This window comes from Paroedura picta, chromosome 5 (assembly GCF_049243985.1).
Source record: "Paroedura picta isolate Pp20150507F chromosome 5, Ppicta_v3.0, whole genome shotgun sequence".
NCBI classification, from domain to species: Eukaryota; Metazoa; Chordata; class Lepidosauria; order Squamata; family Gekkonidae; genus Paroedura; species Paroedura picta.
The window spans coordinates 57,201,577-57,217,332 of NC_135373.1; the positions used below are offsets into that span (position 1 = coordinate 57,201,577).

The window sequence follows — 15,756 nt, forward strand, 5'->3', positions numbered from 1 at the left end:
TAAAAAGGGAGTTTTATGTCTTACAAGTTTCATAAAACATATGCTGCACTCAAATTGTCTTGTATTAATTTCTCTATATAACACTACATCTGGCAGTTGGGAAAAAAATTGCGTAGCCTCACACATGTTCTTGGAAATTAATAAAGCACCATTAACATGCATTAGAAATCTAAAAAAAAATGTCTTACTGCATATCCCAGCATAGCCAGACTGTAGAGAAGTGTCCCCATCCTAACTTTCTGATAACGTGATACCGGCCATTGAAAAGATCTCCAATTTTTACTGGATGATAGCCGCCTTTAAAAAGAAAACAGATACAACTTACAAACAACAATGGCGTTAGTTCAACCACATATAAATTGTAGTGCCTCCTGGAATGTTTTGTTTTATTGTTTAAAAGTCAAGAGATTCTATAAAGTTCCTCACACAAGTCTATTCCTACTTCAATGGAAGTCAATTACACTGGTCCTAACAGGGCTTTCACCCAACTACGTGTACAAAGGATTGCAACCTCAATTATTTTTTTAATTAAGAGTAAAGTATTTAGAGCAAGTCTCTTCACCACTCTTCCCTTTTCACAAGTGTTAATCAAAACTGAAAACTGGGGTTCACTACTACAGAATTTCTGTACTATTGTGGGGCTACTTCAGAGTTGTGGTCCAGATGCTGGAAAGGCATTATGTTGCAGAAAGTAACATCTCTACAACAGGTCAGTTAGAGCAGTGGTCCGCAACCTTTTTAAGGCTGCGGATCGTCTGCGGTGCGGAGGGCGATTGCCTGGCCGCACATTTGCAGCCACGCATGGCGCAAATGCGCATGCGCGGCCCTGCTTCCCTCTCCCCCCCTCCCTCAAAAAGAAGCTTGCGGCCTGGGAAGTTTCTTACTGCGGGGGGGAGGGGGAGTGAGCCGCGGCCCGGTGCCAGAGGACCACCGAGTTAGAGAACACATGCACCCATACATCACAGAATATATGTGTACCTTATAAGTAAGTAATGTGTATATCAGATTACAGAATCTCCATCTCTGAGCTAGAAAATACTGTACTGTGACCAATTTGCCGAGTCTCTCTGCACTTTAAACTCCTTTAATATATTTTGATTAAAATTTGGCAGAGCCTAAATAAGACGAGTGGACTGCTAACCAAGTCTGGCTCATGAGGCTGGGTCACTCCTGCTCTACAACCTAATTGAAGGTATTGTTTCCTATTAGGTATACTAGATAAAATACTCTGTCTCAAAAAGAAAAGAAAACAAAAACAGCCTTGTCTCAAGCAAACTGAAAGAAAAGTATATATCAAAACACTCAGAAGGAGGTACTCTCACATATAAGGGTTCCTCAAAAGGATCCCCTCAGAAAACTTCCAGCCCTTTCAATCCCATGTCTTTCTATATAATAAAATGTGTACTGTACTGGAAGATGATTCACTTCTTAAAACAAGAGGTGATCAGTCCTGAGTGGGGGATATTCCACCGCTAGGAAAAGGGTGCTGAGGGTGCTGTCCAGCAACCAATGACAAAACCAGTCTGCCTTTTTCCTACTGGCAGAATATCCCCCACTCAGTTACCCCTACCAGCAAGAGGAGGAAACCAAGGCCAGGGTGGGAGGGGGCAGCTGTCAGGAACCTGGCAGAAGACACCTAAGTAAAGTAACTCGAACAAGCAATTCCCTGAGACCCCTGTTGCAGAGAAATCCAAAAGGAATATTTATTCAGCAGACTAATACAAAACGCATCAACAGGAAAAGGTTTGATGAACAAACTCTTTGTCAGAGACAAAGGATCAATGGTCCCCATAGTGGTCTTTATACCTGGGGTTGAATAAAGGAGGCGGGATGAGAGGTTCATAAGGCGGAAAAATACCATGGTTCTCAAGAGAGCCATCTGGCACTTGTTTTGATCTACAAAGTTACAAGTGTTGAGACTTCAGAGCTAGCAAGGTCAGGAAGCGATAAGGAGTTTTGGTGGAGGGACACTTTGGAATGCAAGGGAGGAAAGGAACCTACAGGGGATTTATGGCTTTATGAGTTTATGGCTAACAGCCCGGGAGTTTCTGGGAGAACACAGGTGAAACACAGGTCAGGAACCGGGGTTCACGACAGCAGCCAGGAGATACCAGGTTGAAGACTTGTGTATATGTCTGTGATGGAGTCACAGATCTTTCAGGGAGGCTGCGATCCTTCACTGGAGGAGGCAGGCCAGCCACCAGGGCCATGTAAACAGGCCAGGCCACAGGCAGCCTGTTCAGTGGAGACTTTCTTGGTCCTATGGGCTGCTCCCCAGCTCCCTATTTCTGTGGCCCTCCACTGCCCAGAAAGCTGGCAAGAAGGTCCAGAGACCCACTGCTTGGGCCGTGGCCAAAAGTGTCTTGTAGACTGGAGAAAGGGAGCATGGGGGGGAATGCTTTACCCACAATCCTGTGCACGTGCATTGGAAAGCCGGGCCCAGAGCCCAATTTCCCCAGGCCCTCTGACAGGACTATCACTAGAACCAGAAAGAGCCATGCGGGCCAGTAACTAGGAGTGGGAAGTGCACACCTTCCCTTGACCTGGCCAGAAGGCACAACTTGGAAAGGCACAACTTGGAAAGTACATGGTCCTAATCCACAGGACCATTCTCCTGTACCAGCTCCCCTCCCTCAGCTGTATTGCAAAAGAACCTTGGTTCACACTGATGCAAGAGTCACCCACCTTGCTCTCCTCTGCAACACACTTTCCTTAATGCTGCACACTGGCCAACAGTCCCTCCTGTTGCTCAGCCTTTTGTTTCTTAGCTTGGCCTTTACAGCTACGGCTGCCTGGAAAGCTGTCCAAACGGTACCAGTGTCATTAGAGGCACTCTTCCTATGCTAAGTGATAATCCCCTTGTGGAGATCACAATTTCCATGGGTGCCCTCAGTCCAGCCACTCTTTTTTGGCCTCGCCAAAGGGAGGAAAGGGTAATACTTTCAATGAGAAGGTTCCTGTTTACCTTTGCCAAATATTAAATAGTAATTCAGAGAGGGGGGGGGGAGGGAGGGAGAGAGAGAGGGGGGGAGGGGGAGGGAGGGGGGGTGGCTTCCCCATCAAACTTCCTGCTGGATCAGATCTCATCCCCGAATAGTTTTTTTAGAGTATTTCCCTGCACAACAGACATACTAGTATACTAGTACTAGTATATACATACTAGTATATACATACTAGTATATACAACCTATAACACAGAAGCAGCAAAAATCAATGGCAAATCACTTTCCACAAAGGCCAGAGAAAATGAACAGAAAGTGAAGTACAGGCGAAAAATATATTTATTTCTAATACTCAGTATTTTCTTCTCAAAGTTAAATTAGAACTACATATATTGAATTCTTTTCAATGAAATTTTGAATGCTTTTATGTTTGGAAAAATTTGTTACTTGGATCAATATTCAAAACCTGACAGTAAATTTTACTTTAACCAAAAGCAAAAAAATAAAAATAAAAATAAAGAACAGCATTTTTAGATAACATGGGCAATACTATAAAGGACAAAAAAAATTGCATTTTAGATAACATGGGTAACACTGAAAGACAATGGAAAACTAGAGGTTTCTACATATAAGAAAAGCACCGACAGAAACACTGTTTTACATTATTCAAATTTTCACCCATCACATCAAAAAAACAATTTACTGTTTGGACAATTTCTTTGCCACAGATTCAAATGCAAAAGAGGAGGACTAAGTCCCCTAGTGAACAACTAAGTAAAGGCTTAAAACAAAGGGACTAACTCAATTCGATCCTTAACAAGGCGCATGTTTGAGCATTGTCAATTTCACAACAAGAGCCACTTCAGTATAGATACAAACAACCACTGAGACCCATTACTTGTTCTTTTGAATTTTCAAACAATTTTTATAGGATTAGGAATATCATCAATAGGTATTGACACCTAATGAAGGGGATTTAAGGTTGTGAGAACAAGCCTGTGATATCATGGAAAAGGGGATATAATTTAAAGGAATTTTAACATCTACTGTGAAATGTGGGGAGGATTTTGACAGATTATCCAAAGGAAAATGTACTTGTGATAGCTGTAATGTTTGTAAAATGATGCTGATGGTATCAGAATTTACATGCTTTAGCAATGGGTATAAAATTCTAATTAATTAATTCATAAATTGTTCAACAAAATACATCATGTATGCTATAATATGTCCATGTCAGTTTATTTATATTGGAATTTCAACAAGACCCATCAAAGTAAGGATCCAGGAATATTTTTCCCGTATCCACCATGAGACATAGGATGCTCTCCTCATGGACCATTTTAAACTCATGGGCCATCAACTGGATAACTTGTGTACTTTTGGAGTGGAGCATATTCAAACATGTGGACCATACCATTTAAATATTAATAGAATACTGCAACCAAAGAATGTTATTATACTTTTGCTGTAGATGTTTTGGCCCTTGTGGGCTCAGTTCTACTTGGGATTTGACTTGTTTTTTGTAAATGTCTCTTATAAGGAAGAGCAACCTTCAATTAAGATGTTTTTTTTACTACATTTGAATATGGAAAGGGAAAGGTTATACAGTACAAATTAGTAGAATGAGACATGCAACTGGATATTAAATGAGCAGATATTAAGACTAGGGAAGAGCCTCTAGTGGCGCAGGGTGGTAAGGCAGCAGAAATGGTGTCTGAAGCTGTCTGCCCATGAGGCTGGGAGTTCGATCCCAGCAGCCGGCTCAAGGTTGACTCAGTCTTCCATCCTTCCGAGGTCGGTAAAATGAGTACCCAGCTTGCTGGGGGGTAAACGGTAATGACTGGGGAAGGCACTAGTAAACCACCCCATATTGAGTCTGCCATGAAAACGCTCGAGGGCGTCACCCCCAAGGGTCAGGCATGACCCGGTGCTTGCAATGGGGATACCTTTACCTTTAACTTTTTAAGACTAGGGTAGATTCTATTGATAAAAAACTAGAACAGTGTAATTATGAGGTGCAGGAATCAGATGGGAAAAGCAGTGAGATGTAACTAGATGTAACTTACGTTTTTAAGAGATTATGCAGATGATTCAGATTTGGAATTTATACTAAGTTTATTTATAGCAGCAAGATGGTTATTGCAATCTACTGGAAAAAAGCCAGAATCACCAACTATCTGACGGAGTGAGCAGTGACTCACAAAAGCTACTGAACTCTTGCTGTGTTCTACAATTATTATTGAGTTGTTTAACAAGATTTGGCTTATTGCACTTGTGGGGAAATAACTTTTGTTTCTTAAGAGGTTTGAAATGAATGTTTTAACAGTTTTTTTTCTCTGAGCAGAGAACAGGCAGGAAGGGAAGAGTCAGTCCAACTGTTTTCAAGACATACCTCAGCTCACCTTCATACAAATACTAATTGGTCTTGTTAGAGGCAATAGGTGGATGAAGCTCTCCCCCGATCTCCAAGCAGGAAACATAGATGTGGAAGAATGAAATACTATAGGGTCTTCAGGAAGGTGATTCCTGGAGATCTGCAGGAAATGTCTCTCTGACCTGTTGGGACCTAGTCAGTGGGTAGAGAAACGTGATAAAAATTCCTCGAAGCAAGGAGAAACTCTCTTTTGTGCTGGGTCCATCAGAGCAGGCCTCTTAACTGAGGCAGACATTGACCATGTCCTTGACTGGAGAGCTGAAGAAAACTTCAAGGCAATGGAACCTATGTAGAGATTTGCAGATTCTTAAGATAATAAGCCTGTCCTATATTTTAACATCTGACAGACAGCGGGACAGGCAATCTGCGTACTACCTAGATCTTTTGGATCTTTTGCTCAATCTGGTGCTAGGCTAAGTATGCTTATGAACATTTTCTTTTAAATAAATACTTTAAACATTGGGTCCTGGTAGTGGTTCTCTGCATCACATAGACTTCCCTAGTCTTAGACACACTATTGTAACAGGGGCACTAGGAGAACGGCTGGCAGTTGGCAAACAGATATTCCACCAGGAGTGTGCAAAGCAGTAAACTGTTCCTGTTGTGACCAGGCCAGTAATTCTGTACAAATGTCACGTATTGGCAGAAACTTACGAGGGAGGGAGGGAGAGGCAGGGTAGAATAGGGACTGCAGACAGGAGTAGGCCCGTTCTGGCATAGCACCTTCTAAATTAACATTCTATATAAGAGCTAATAGGAATAACTCTACAAAATCTGATTTACTAAATATTGGATATTATTAATTTTTAATGAAAAAACATAACATATACCTATTTGCTCATTACCATTTCCTGTAAAAGTACCTGGGAACTTGTTCTTTGTATGTATATTAATGAGCATATGTACTGAGTGTATGTTGTAAGTAAAATATTACAGTAATAGACCAGCACAAGTCTCAATAAAATTTTATTCCACCACAGTGAATAAGAGAAAACTTGAAATTAACCCTACCAATGGTAATTCAGTGGGGGGTACATATTCCAAGGAAAATGCATCTTTAACCCTCCCCCCGCTCCAGAGGAGCGGGAGGAATAAAGGAGTAAGGGCAAGTGGGGAGGAGTTAGGGCGGGCCCTGTCCGGGATAAAAACTCGGAGGGCCCAATCAGGAGCCGCGAAGCGGCTCCTGATTGGGCCCTCTGAGTGTCACTCGCCAGGGCCAGCCGGGGAGTTGCCGCTCAGAGTAAGAAGCCTTCCCCAGCGGTAAGTCCTCCGGCCGGCTTCCCCTCGCCCAGGGAGCCTTCTGCCGAGCCCTGGGGCAGTCTCGCCTGCCCTTGGGCCTGCCAGAAGGCCACAAAGCCCACTCCCGAAGTCCTGAGCCTTCTGCCAGGCCCTGGAGCAGCCGAGCCTGCTCCTAGGCCTGGCAGTAGGCCGCGGAGCCCACCGCCCCCGTCCCGAGCCTTCTGCCGGGCCCTGGAGCAGCCGAGCCTGCTCCTAGGCCTGGCAGTAGGCCGCGGAGCCCACCGCCCCCGTCCCGAGCCTTCTGCCGGGCCCTGGAGCAGCCGAGCCTGCTCCTAGGCCTGGCAGTAGGCCGCGGAGCCCACCGCCCCCTTCCGGAGCCTTCTGCTGGGCCCTGGGGCAGCTGAGACTGCTCCTCGGCCCGGCAGTAGGCCTCAAAGCTTGCCGCCACCTTCCCGAGCCTTCTGCCGGGCCCTGGAGCAGCCGAGCCTGCCCCTGGGCCCAGCAGAAGGTCCCAAGGCCACCTAACTTCCTCTGTTCCTCCCTTCCTCCCAGCATTCCCTTTTCCCTTTCCTTCCTCCCAGCATTCCCTTTGCCCTTTCCTTCCCTTCTTCCCAGCATTCACTTTGTTTTTCCCTTTCTCCCTTCCTCCCTCTCTTCCATCTGCCTCTTTCTGGCTACCTGTTTCTCTGCCTCTTCTTCTGTCTCTATCTTCCTCCCTTTCTTTCTGTCTTTCTGTCTCTCTTTCTCCTTTTCCTCCTTCCTTCGCCCCATCCCTCCACCCACCCATCATGCTAGGGCCCGCTGTATTTTGGCCACAGCGGGCTTAATATCTAGTCTTAAATAAGACTATGTAAAATATATACATTAAAATTCTACAATATTTAATAGAAGACTGAAGCCACCAGTAACTGGTGGATTTTGCAGGCAGCTGCACAAAACTTCACAGTGTGTACTTATACCAACAGGTTTCTGGCTAAGTAGCTTCCTAAGCTACGCCAAATCTGATCACACAGGATACCTACTAAGCAAGGGAAGGAAAAGAACAAACCTCTAGGTATAAGGAGTGATTAAGTAAAACACGTTGTGTATTTTTTTTATTTCCTCTGATCCACAGGGACATAGTTTGTCTGCCTAAGAAAGTTTTTTTTAATATCACCCCTCCAAAACCACTGAAGGAAGTGCATGGCATCCAGCGTTCCTATGACTAAAAGTCTCCAATTTGGAGAGGTAAGCAGCTGGGGGAACTACATACCTAGAGTATTCTGTACACAAGGAAGTCTGTGTTCTCTCTAGATCTGCCTGCTGCCTGGTATCTATCGCTCTCTGCTTTATAACTTGTTTCACCTGCTCAAATCCAATTTCAAAGACTAAGAAAGAGGGAAAGCCCAAGCTCACCAATTCAGTCCTATCTGCCTTTAGCCAAGTAGAATGGTAACTGCGTCAAAGGATCAAGGAAATTAAACCTTGAGGATTAAAGTTTAGTTTAAGTGTGTACTGAGATAATAATAGCAATAATAATATTTTAATATATTATTTTAATATATTAAAATGAAGATATTTATTCTTTTAAATTCCTTAAATATGCTAAATACCACAATTTTATATGTTGATTAGGCCTTTGGGAAAAGGCAGCAAATACATTTGATAAATAGATAAAATGATGCATTTTATGCTGTTAAATTACTGAAAGACATTCAGGTTACACAGGAAAGCAAGTAGTACAAATCACAAGTATTCCTGCCATTAGAAAGAGTAATACTATGTTTAAGAGGAGACAGAAACAGAACTTGTGTGTCCTTGACAGCCTAGTTACAAAATAAGGCAATATGCCATGGTAAGGCTTCCTCCTCAGTCACTAGAGCCAGTTTGCTGTAATGGTTAAGAGTGACAGCTTCTAGTCTGGTAAACCAATTTTAATTCCTCGCACCTCCACATAACCTTGGGCTAGTCACAGTCTTGTTAGAGACTGTTCTCATAGAGCAGTTTCACTCAGAGCTCTCGGCCTTACCTACCTCACAGGGTGGGGAGAAGAAGGGATGGTTTTGAAACTCACTTGGGCAGTGAAAAGAGAGGTCTAAAAACTAACACCTCTTCTTCTAATTTATTATCCTCCAGAAAACACTACCCTCAAGTAACTATAACTTACATACTTATTTACTTTTAAATTTATGTCCCACCCTTTCTCCTAAGACTCATGGCAGCTTACAATAAAGGTAAAGGTATCCCCTGTGCAAGCACCGAGTCATGTCTGACCCTTGGGGTGACGCCCTCTAGCGTTATTTGGCAGACTCAATACGGGGTGGTTTGCCAGTGCCTTCCCCAGTCATTACCGTTTACCCCCCAGCAAGCTGGGTACTCATTTTACCGACCTCGGAAGGATGGAAGGCTGAGTCAACCTTGAGCCAGCTGCTGGGATTGAACTCCCAGCCTCATGGGGAAAGCTTTCAGACGGCTGCCTTATCACTCTGCGCCACAAGAGGCTCTTCATTAAAACACATTAAATACCCAATAAAACATTACATTAACTTGTTTATCAAGCACTTGTAAAATTACTGTTTTAAAGCACCCCACTTCCCATATGGCATGCCACTTCACCACAGTCTGTCTTGTCTACTCAGACTAGCAGGAGTTTCCCAAGGACTCAGGCAAAGGCATCCCCAACTGTGCTGACTAAGATCCCTTGAACTAGAGATGCCAGGGACTGAACCCAGAATCTGAACCCTAGCACCACCTTCTGTATTTGCAGCAGAAGCTTTACTCTCCCATAAAAGCTGAGGCTTAAGTCCTATACAGCCATGATGGAGATCACGAATCTCCATTCATCTAAGAAAACCAATTGTAAGCATACCTGTAACCAAACAGGATCAGATCCATACTTTTTTTGGGGGGGGGGGGGTGTTTAACTCTTCAACCCTACAGCTTCATTAAGAGCATTACATGAAAAAAAAATTAGGTGCTTAAACCCACCCGATCAGGTTTCTGACCTGGGTTGAGACAGCACTGGTCACCCTGATGGACCACCATCAACTGGACCAAGGTGGGTCAGTGCTACTAATACTAATCGATCTCGCAGCAGCCTTTGACACAGTAGACCACGAACTACCGGCTAACTGCCATGGCTGATCTCCTTTCTTCATGGACGGAGGACAGCAATAGGAGAGAACGAATCATACTGCTGGCAACTCCCATATGAAGTGCCACAAGGTGCAGTTCTCTCCCCAATCCTAAAGAAACATCTTTTTTAAAAAATTGAAAATAGGGAAGAAATGAACTCACTCAGATTGTTACATGCAGATCTTCCCCTGTATCCCCCCATTCCCATCCCTCCTGAGATCAGTCTTCATTCCAGTTCTAATCTCTATTTAGTAAAATAATCCGTGTAATAATGCCAAGAATCATCTTTATGCGCCCTCTTGCCCAGCTAATAAGAAGGTTTGGACTGGGATGTCACCAATACACAGATGACAGCCAACTGTTCGTCATGATGAACAGCCACCCTAACTCACCCCCAGACTCATAAGCCAGATGCCTGGAAGCAATGACGGGTTAGCTCAAGCAAAGCTGTATGAAGCTTAATCCTTCAAAAGCAGAGGTCCTGTGGTTTGATAGGAAATTTCCAGATGAGGAAACATGACTGCCCTACCTGGATGGGGTGTAACTATTACTCACACACTCAGCCAGGAACTTAGGCATGATCTTTGACACCTCTCTCGCCATGGATGGACAGATCATGAAAATAGCTCAGCTAGCATTCTTCCACCTACGGCAAACCAAGCTATTAGCACCCTACCTGGCCCCAGAACACCTAGCCACAGTGATCCAAGCAACAGTCACCTCTAGGCTGGATTTCTGCAACTCGCTCTACGCGGGCCTTATCCCTGATCCAGAAACTTCAATTGGTACAGAATGCAGCAGCCAGGGTTCTCACAGGAACACCTTGGAGGGTCCACATCCAGCCCACACTCCAACAGCTGCACTGGCTACCAGTTGACTACCCAATCAGGCTTAAGGTTCTGGTAATCACCTTCAAGGCCATACACAGTCTGGGCCCAGAGTACCTGAGAAACCGACTCACTACCTATGCCCCTCAGAGAGCACTACACTTTATCAATAGGCTGGTGATCCCTGGCCCTAGAGAGGCTCACTTGACCTTGACCAGAACAAGGGTTTGCTGTCCTGGCTCCCACCTGGTGGAATGTGCTCCCAGATGGCATCAGGATCTAAAATAATTCCACTGGGTCTGCAAAACTGAACCAAATATTCATTGTTTAATGTTAAATCATACAAACAATACCAAGACATCCTATATTGTATTATGTTATAAAGTTTTCCCCGTTCTAAACCATTTCTCGCTATTAAAAAATGTTGTTTTCCAAATCAAAATGTTATACTGTACCACATTATGAAGGTTTTCAATGTAAACTGCACTGAGCCACAAGATAAATACATAGAACAGAGGAATACTATTTTCATCTGGGTTGGCAATGGCTCTCTATAATATCAAACCTAGTTGAGAGAGGGAGTTGTACAGAAACACACAAGCAAGCAAGGGAAATATTGAAATTATAACCTCTTGTAGTGATATTATCTAGAACGCTCAATTAACCATCATAATTAAGAGGGCAAAGTCCCACCCCACACATCAGCCACCATATCAATTTATCTTATAATCTATGTGCACTTTACCTCTGCTTTCCCAGCAGATAAGCTTGATGCCCCCAGCTGCTGCTGAGCCATTGGCACAACATCCTCAGCTGTCTCCTTCCTCTTCAGCCTGCCTCAAGCTATTTATATCCAGCCCACCTTTCTTACTGAGACTCAAGATGTAGGGAGCTAACTCTTCCAGAAACCTCTTGGACAGATGGCACACTTGTCTGTTTACTGCAAAGGATAGCTCTGTGGCTCAGGGGAAGGGTCCTGCCAGAGAAGGGGACTATCATCATGGCATTTCCCAAAGGGTGGAGTTTGATCCCCATTAGGGGGTGGGAAGGAGCCATGATTCTCTGGTATACCTGATTAACAACAACCTTCCTAATGAGTGCTAGATAACAAAGTATAGCTTAACCTCATGCTATTTTTTCTAAAGAAAGATTCTACATATAAGTATTTCATTTTGTATGCAACATTTTATATTCACAAACAGCATACAAAATGCTAAATATTGTTACCTGTAAAAATGATATTTTTTTAAGCAGAGGCCTTAATGAGAGTTTGTTTTAAATGGGAAAATACACCAAAATTTGTAACTTGAAAGTGAAGTTTTTTAAAATAAACACTGACAGAAAATTATGCTGAGTAAAAATCTATTGTGCAATTTGAAGCTATGCAGAAAATAACAAGGTGTCATACAACTGAATGTTCTTAAGGAAAAAGACAATCATGAATAGTCTGGAAGACTAATCTCTAAGAGTACTGATATTCATAGTTTCACATGAGTGCTGGAAATTCTTCCCTTTGTGAAGTGGGTAAATGGGAGACATCTCCAGTAAATGAGAGCTGCTCTGTAATAGCAAAGAATCTCCATTGCACGTGATTTTCCGGGGTAATTTTAGAATGATCTCTAAGCACATGATGTGACAGAAAATTAATGATATCTAAAGATGAAACAGTTCATTGTGCCATACAGCAGGAATATAAAGGGGCTGTACACTGTACACGTTCATCCTCTGTCAAGGTAGTGCATAAGATTCTTTGGAAAGTGCAAGCAGAAAGCTCACAGAGACAAAATTTTCCTGCCTTTCCCTTCCCCCAGCTGTCCTCCCACAAAGTCCTGAGCTTATAGACAAATGTACCATAGCACCACGAAAGGGTACAGTGATAAAGGTGAATCTAATAAAACAAGGTGAAGATCTCTTGAAAACAAACTGAGTAGGCTGATCAAAAATCACTGAGAGATTTTATTCACTGGATATGAGCTGAGCTGCAAAAATAATATTCAAATTTTCAAATATTTATTACATAAAGTGCACTAGTTCAACGTATTAAAAACATAGTCATCATAATTTTAAAACATCACATTTATAATGACACATAGAATAGACCAACACAGAATGGACCAAACACATTTCGACTCCAAGAGGTCTTCCTCAGTGGTCAAATTATTGTAAGGAATGCACTCATGTACAAAATCAAAGGGTTTGCTGGGTGGCACAGAAAAATCTGTTAGGTGCTGCTCCAACTAGTCTTTCTAATGTAAAGGAATCTGATTTGGAGCCCACCCTCTAAAATATGTACTTCCAAAGGCCACCACTCTCTGCTTTTGCCCCGCTCTAAATCACCAGTGCATTCCTACTTGTGTCAGAAAAAGCATCAAGTCACAAATTTGCGATCACCATGGTTACATTGTTCACAAATGCTAACCTTTGCAATAATCTGCAGGATCTTCTTGCTCTTCATCGTCTGATCCCAAAATTTCCTCTTCAGGTTCTGGTGGTGATGGCTCTGGCAAAGGCGGAGGAGGTGGTGGTGGTGGAGGCGGAGGAGGTGGTGCACAGGGAACTTTTTGTTGAGGCTCTGGCCTACAAATACAAAGTAATATTTAGAGTTGAAAAAATGGTTGCTCAGATTTCTTTTTGATTGTGTAATGCAGCCTTTCTCAACTTTTTAACTGTTGAGAAATCACTGAAACACTTTGCAGGCTTCAAGAAACCTCAGAAGTGTGGTTTGCAGAATAAGATTGTACAGAATAAGGTTGGGAAGTGTAGCTACATACACGCCCACCTGGGGCCCCTCCCCTTGCCACCCCCTCCAGGCCCATTATTGGCTACTGGTGCATTGACATCATTTCCTGTGCAAAGAGGTCTTCCTTTTTCTCATGTAAGTCCCCCTCCCCCCCCACTGACCAGCTGAACAGCAGCTGGGGGACAGGGCCTAGCTGGTGGGACCCCTGTCTCCACTCATAATGGGATTTGAACTTAGGGTTATGAGTCCCAGCAAATAAAAATGTCTTACAGCAGTTTATACCCTTATCATTTAATTTTTAACAGATTAAATATCCTGTATTACTATAAAAGGCAGGTTACAATAAAACAGGATCATCTATGCACAAACAACAATCAAAATTTAACACACAACCAATTCGACAATTTTGCTGAAAAACACAGGCCTCAATAACAAAAATTGTATTTCAAAGATCCTTCCATCCAAGCAGAGATGACCTTTCAGGCCTTCTGACAAGTTGGAGAAAGAGGTCCCCCCGGAAGCAGCTACAGAAAATGTTCTCAAGCAATCAGCAGTAGTATGTACCACCTCTAGTGAAAGCACTACAAGAAAAAGCTGTTGGGCCAAAGTAAACAATGTTGATACATGGATTCACACAGAAAGACGGTCCTTCAATATATGAATTTCCAAATATTACTATTAATTTTCATGGCACAGTTTAGGTTTTTTATTCATTGATGATTATCACTCATACCAATCTAGCAAATAAAACACATTCAGTCTGGAAAACTGAAACTGAACAAACCAAAGGGCCAAGACAAAAGCAAAGGAATCAACATATACCCTAGTATAAGATCTCTGCCAAATGTTGTAACTCAAGGATGTAATACCACATTTAAAATGCCAAACTCAACACTAGGGATAAAGTCATCATAAAACACAAGATTTTCAACAAGCCTTCTTTTGACGTTGTCTTGTTTGTTACCTCAGAAAAAAGGAAACAAACCTATAAAATGAAATATATATATATTGATGAAAATCGTGTAACATAAATATCACAGTGATCAATGTGTATATAACAAAACCATCCAATACAATTACAAAATAAACAAGAGAATTTAATAGCATAAAAATGAGAAAAACAACATATGAGAAAAAAGATAAATATGAACACTTTACATAGAAAACTACAGATGACAACAAAAAGCATGTTTCCCCCAAGTCACAACTCAGCTGGCTGTGTTATGTGCCATTGCCATAAAAATCCATTGCTCCAAACACACATAGTTTTAAGTTCTATTTTATGATTTGTTTTAAATTGCGCTATATTAAATGACCATATTCTTTTGGTCTTTTATGTTCTGACTTTATATACTGACTTGGTCTGAATGACTGTAATAAAGTTTGAATTGACTAACAAAAAGCATGAATATCGACATTTATACCCAAAAAGGGGGGAACTATTTAATATTTCCTGTAAAGCATGTCTGAAAGAACATGTAAAATATGTTAAAAGAACCTCAAGTAACCTTTATGAATTTTTCATTTATGCTTTGAGTAACACATTTTACAAAGTGTTTGGATTAAAATGTTGGGCTAGATCCCTACTGGCTTTTTTGCTAGTGAAAAACAAATAAGGGACCATTTTAAACTAATGTGGGAAAAATAATGAAAATGTTGACAAAGAAAATTCTTTTTTCCACTGATTGTTTTTTCAGTTTTCCCAATGAGAACACAGGTGTAGGGGATGCTGCAAAATATTTTCTCCTTTTGTATGAATACAATGCTTTTAAGACTACTTTAATTTCCTCAAAAGGCGCAGTATAAAGATTTTTAATGTAAAACAATCTACTTCAGTATATGGCAATTTCAGTGTATTCTGTATTTATAAGCAGATTTTTAAAAGATTTACTGTTCCCAATTTTTTCAATTTTCACTCAAAATCCAAATGAACTCCCAGTCCAATTGACTGGTAGTGTGCAAGAACACGAAAGCTCATACCTTGAATAAAACTTTGTTTGTCATAAAGGTGCTACTGAACTCATTGTGACTGCATGAAAATACTTCTTTCAAAATAGTACATTTCCTTTTGTTTGCAATAAAAGTTGTTTCTAATTTCAACTATTTTTCCTGCATCTCAGAAACCAACAACTATTTTAAAAATGCATATACTAGGATAGCATAGGATGCAAGTTCACATCACACTCTCTCTCTCTCTCTGGAATTCAATATATTAACAATTTAGTCCATAGAAAATAAAGATATTGATACTTCTAAGAATTATGAAAAACAGCAAAGAATTTAGCCACATCAACGACACAGACTACGAATGCCACTCAGAAACTCAAGTAGGGAACACTTCCATCTACTTTGACATAATAGGTTACAATTTTGTTTAAAACCCATCTTTATAATCAACACTCTTTCCTTCTCTACCAAAGAGGTCAAAGACCTCAAATGAGCCAGGTGTGAAATTTTGAA

The 15,756-nt window shown here is 41.8% G+C and overlaps 1 protein-coding gene across 15 annotated transcripts in view; it reads right to left on the reverse strand.

Moving 5' to 3' along the window:
• The window catches only part of SRPK2 (SRSF protein kinase 2), a 164,335-nt gene that overhangs the window by 44,644 nt on the left and 103,935 nt on the right, over positions 1-15,756 (reverse strand). For all 15 annotated transcript variants that reach the window (XM_077338128.1, XM_077338130.1, XM_077338129.1 and 12 more), the window contains 2 exons: positions 12,976-13,133; positions 189-297 (listed from right to left, as the gene is read on the reverse strand). In XM_077338128.1, the coding sequence (XP_077194243.1) occupies positions 189-297; positions 12,976-13,133 (267 nt within the window). The remainder of the gene's footprint in view (positions 1-188; positions 298-12,975; positions 13,134-15,756) is intronic.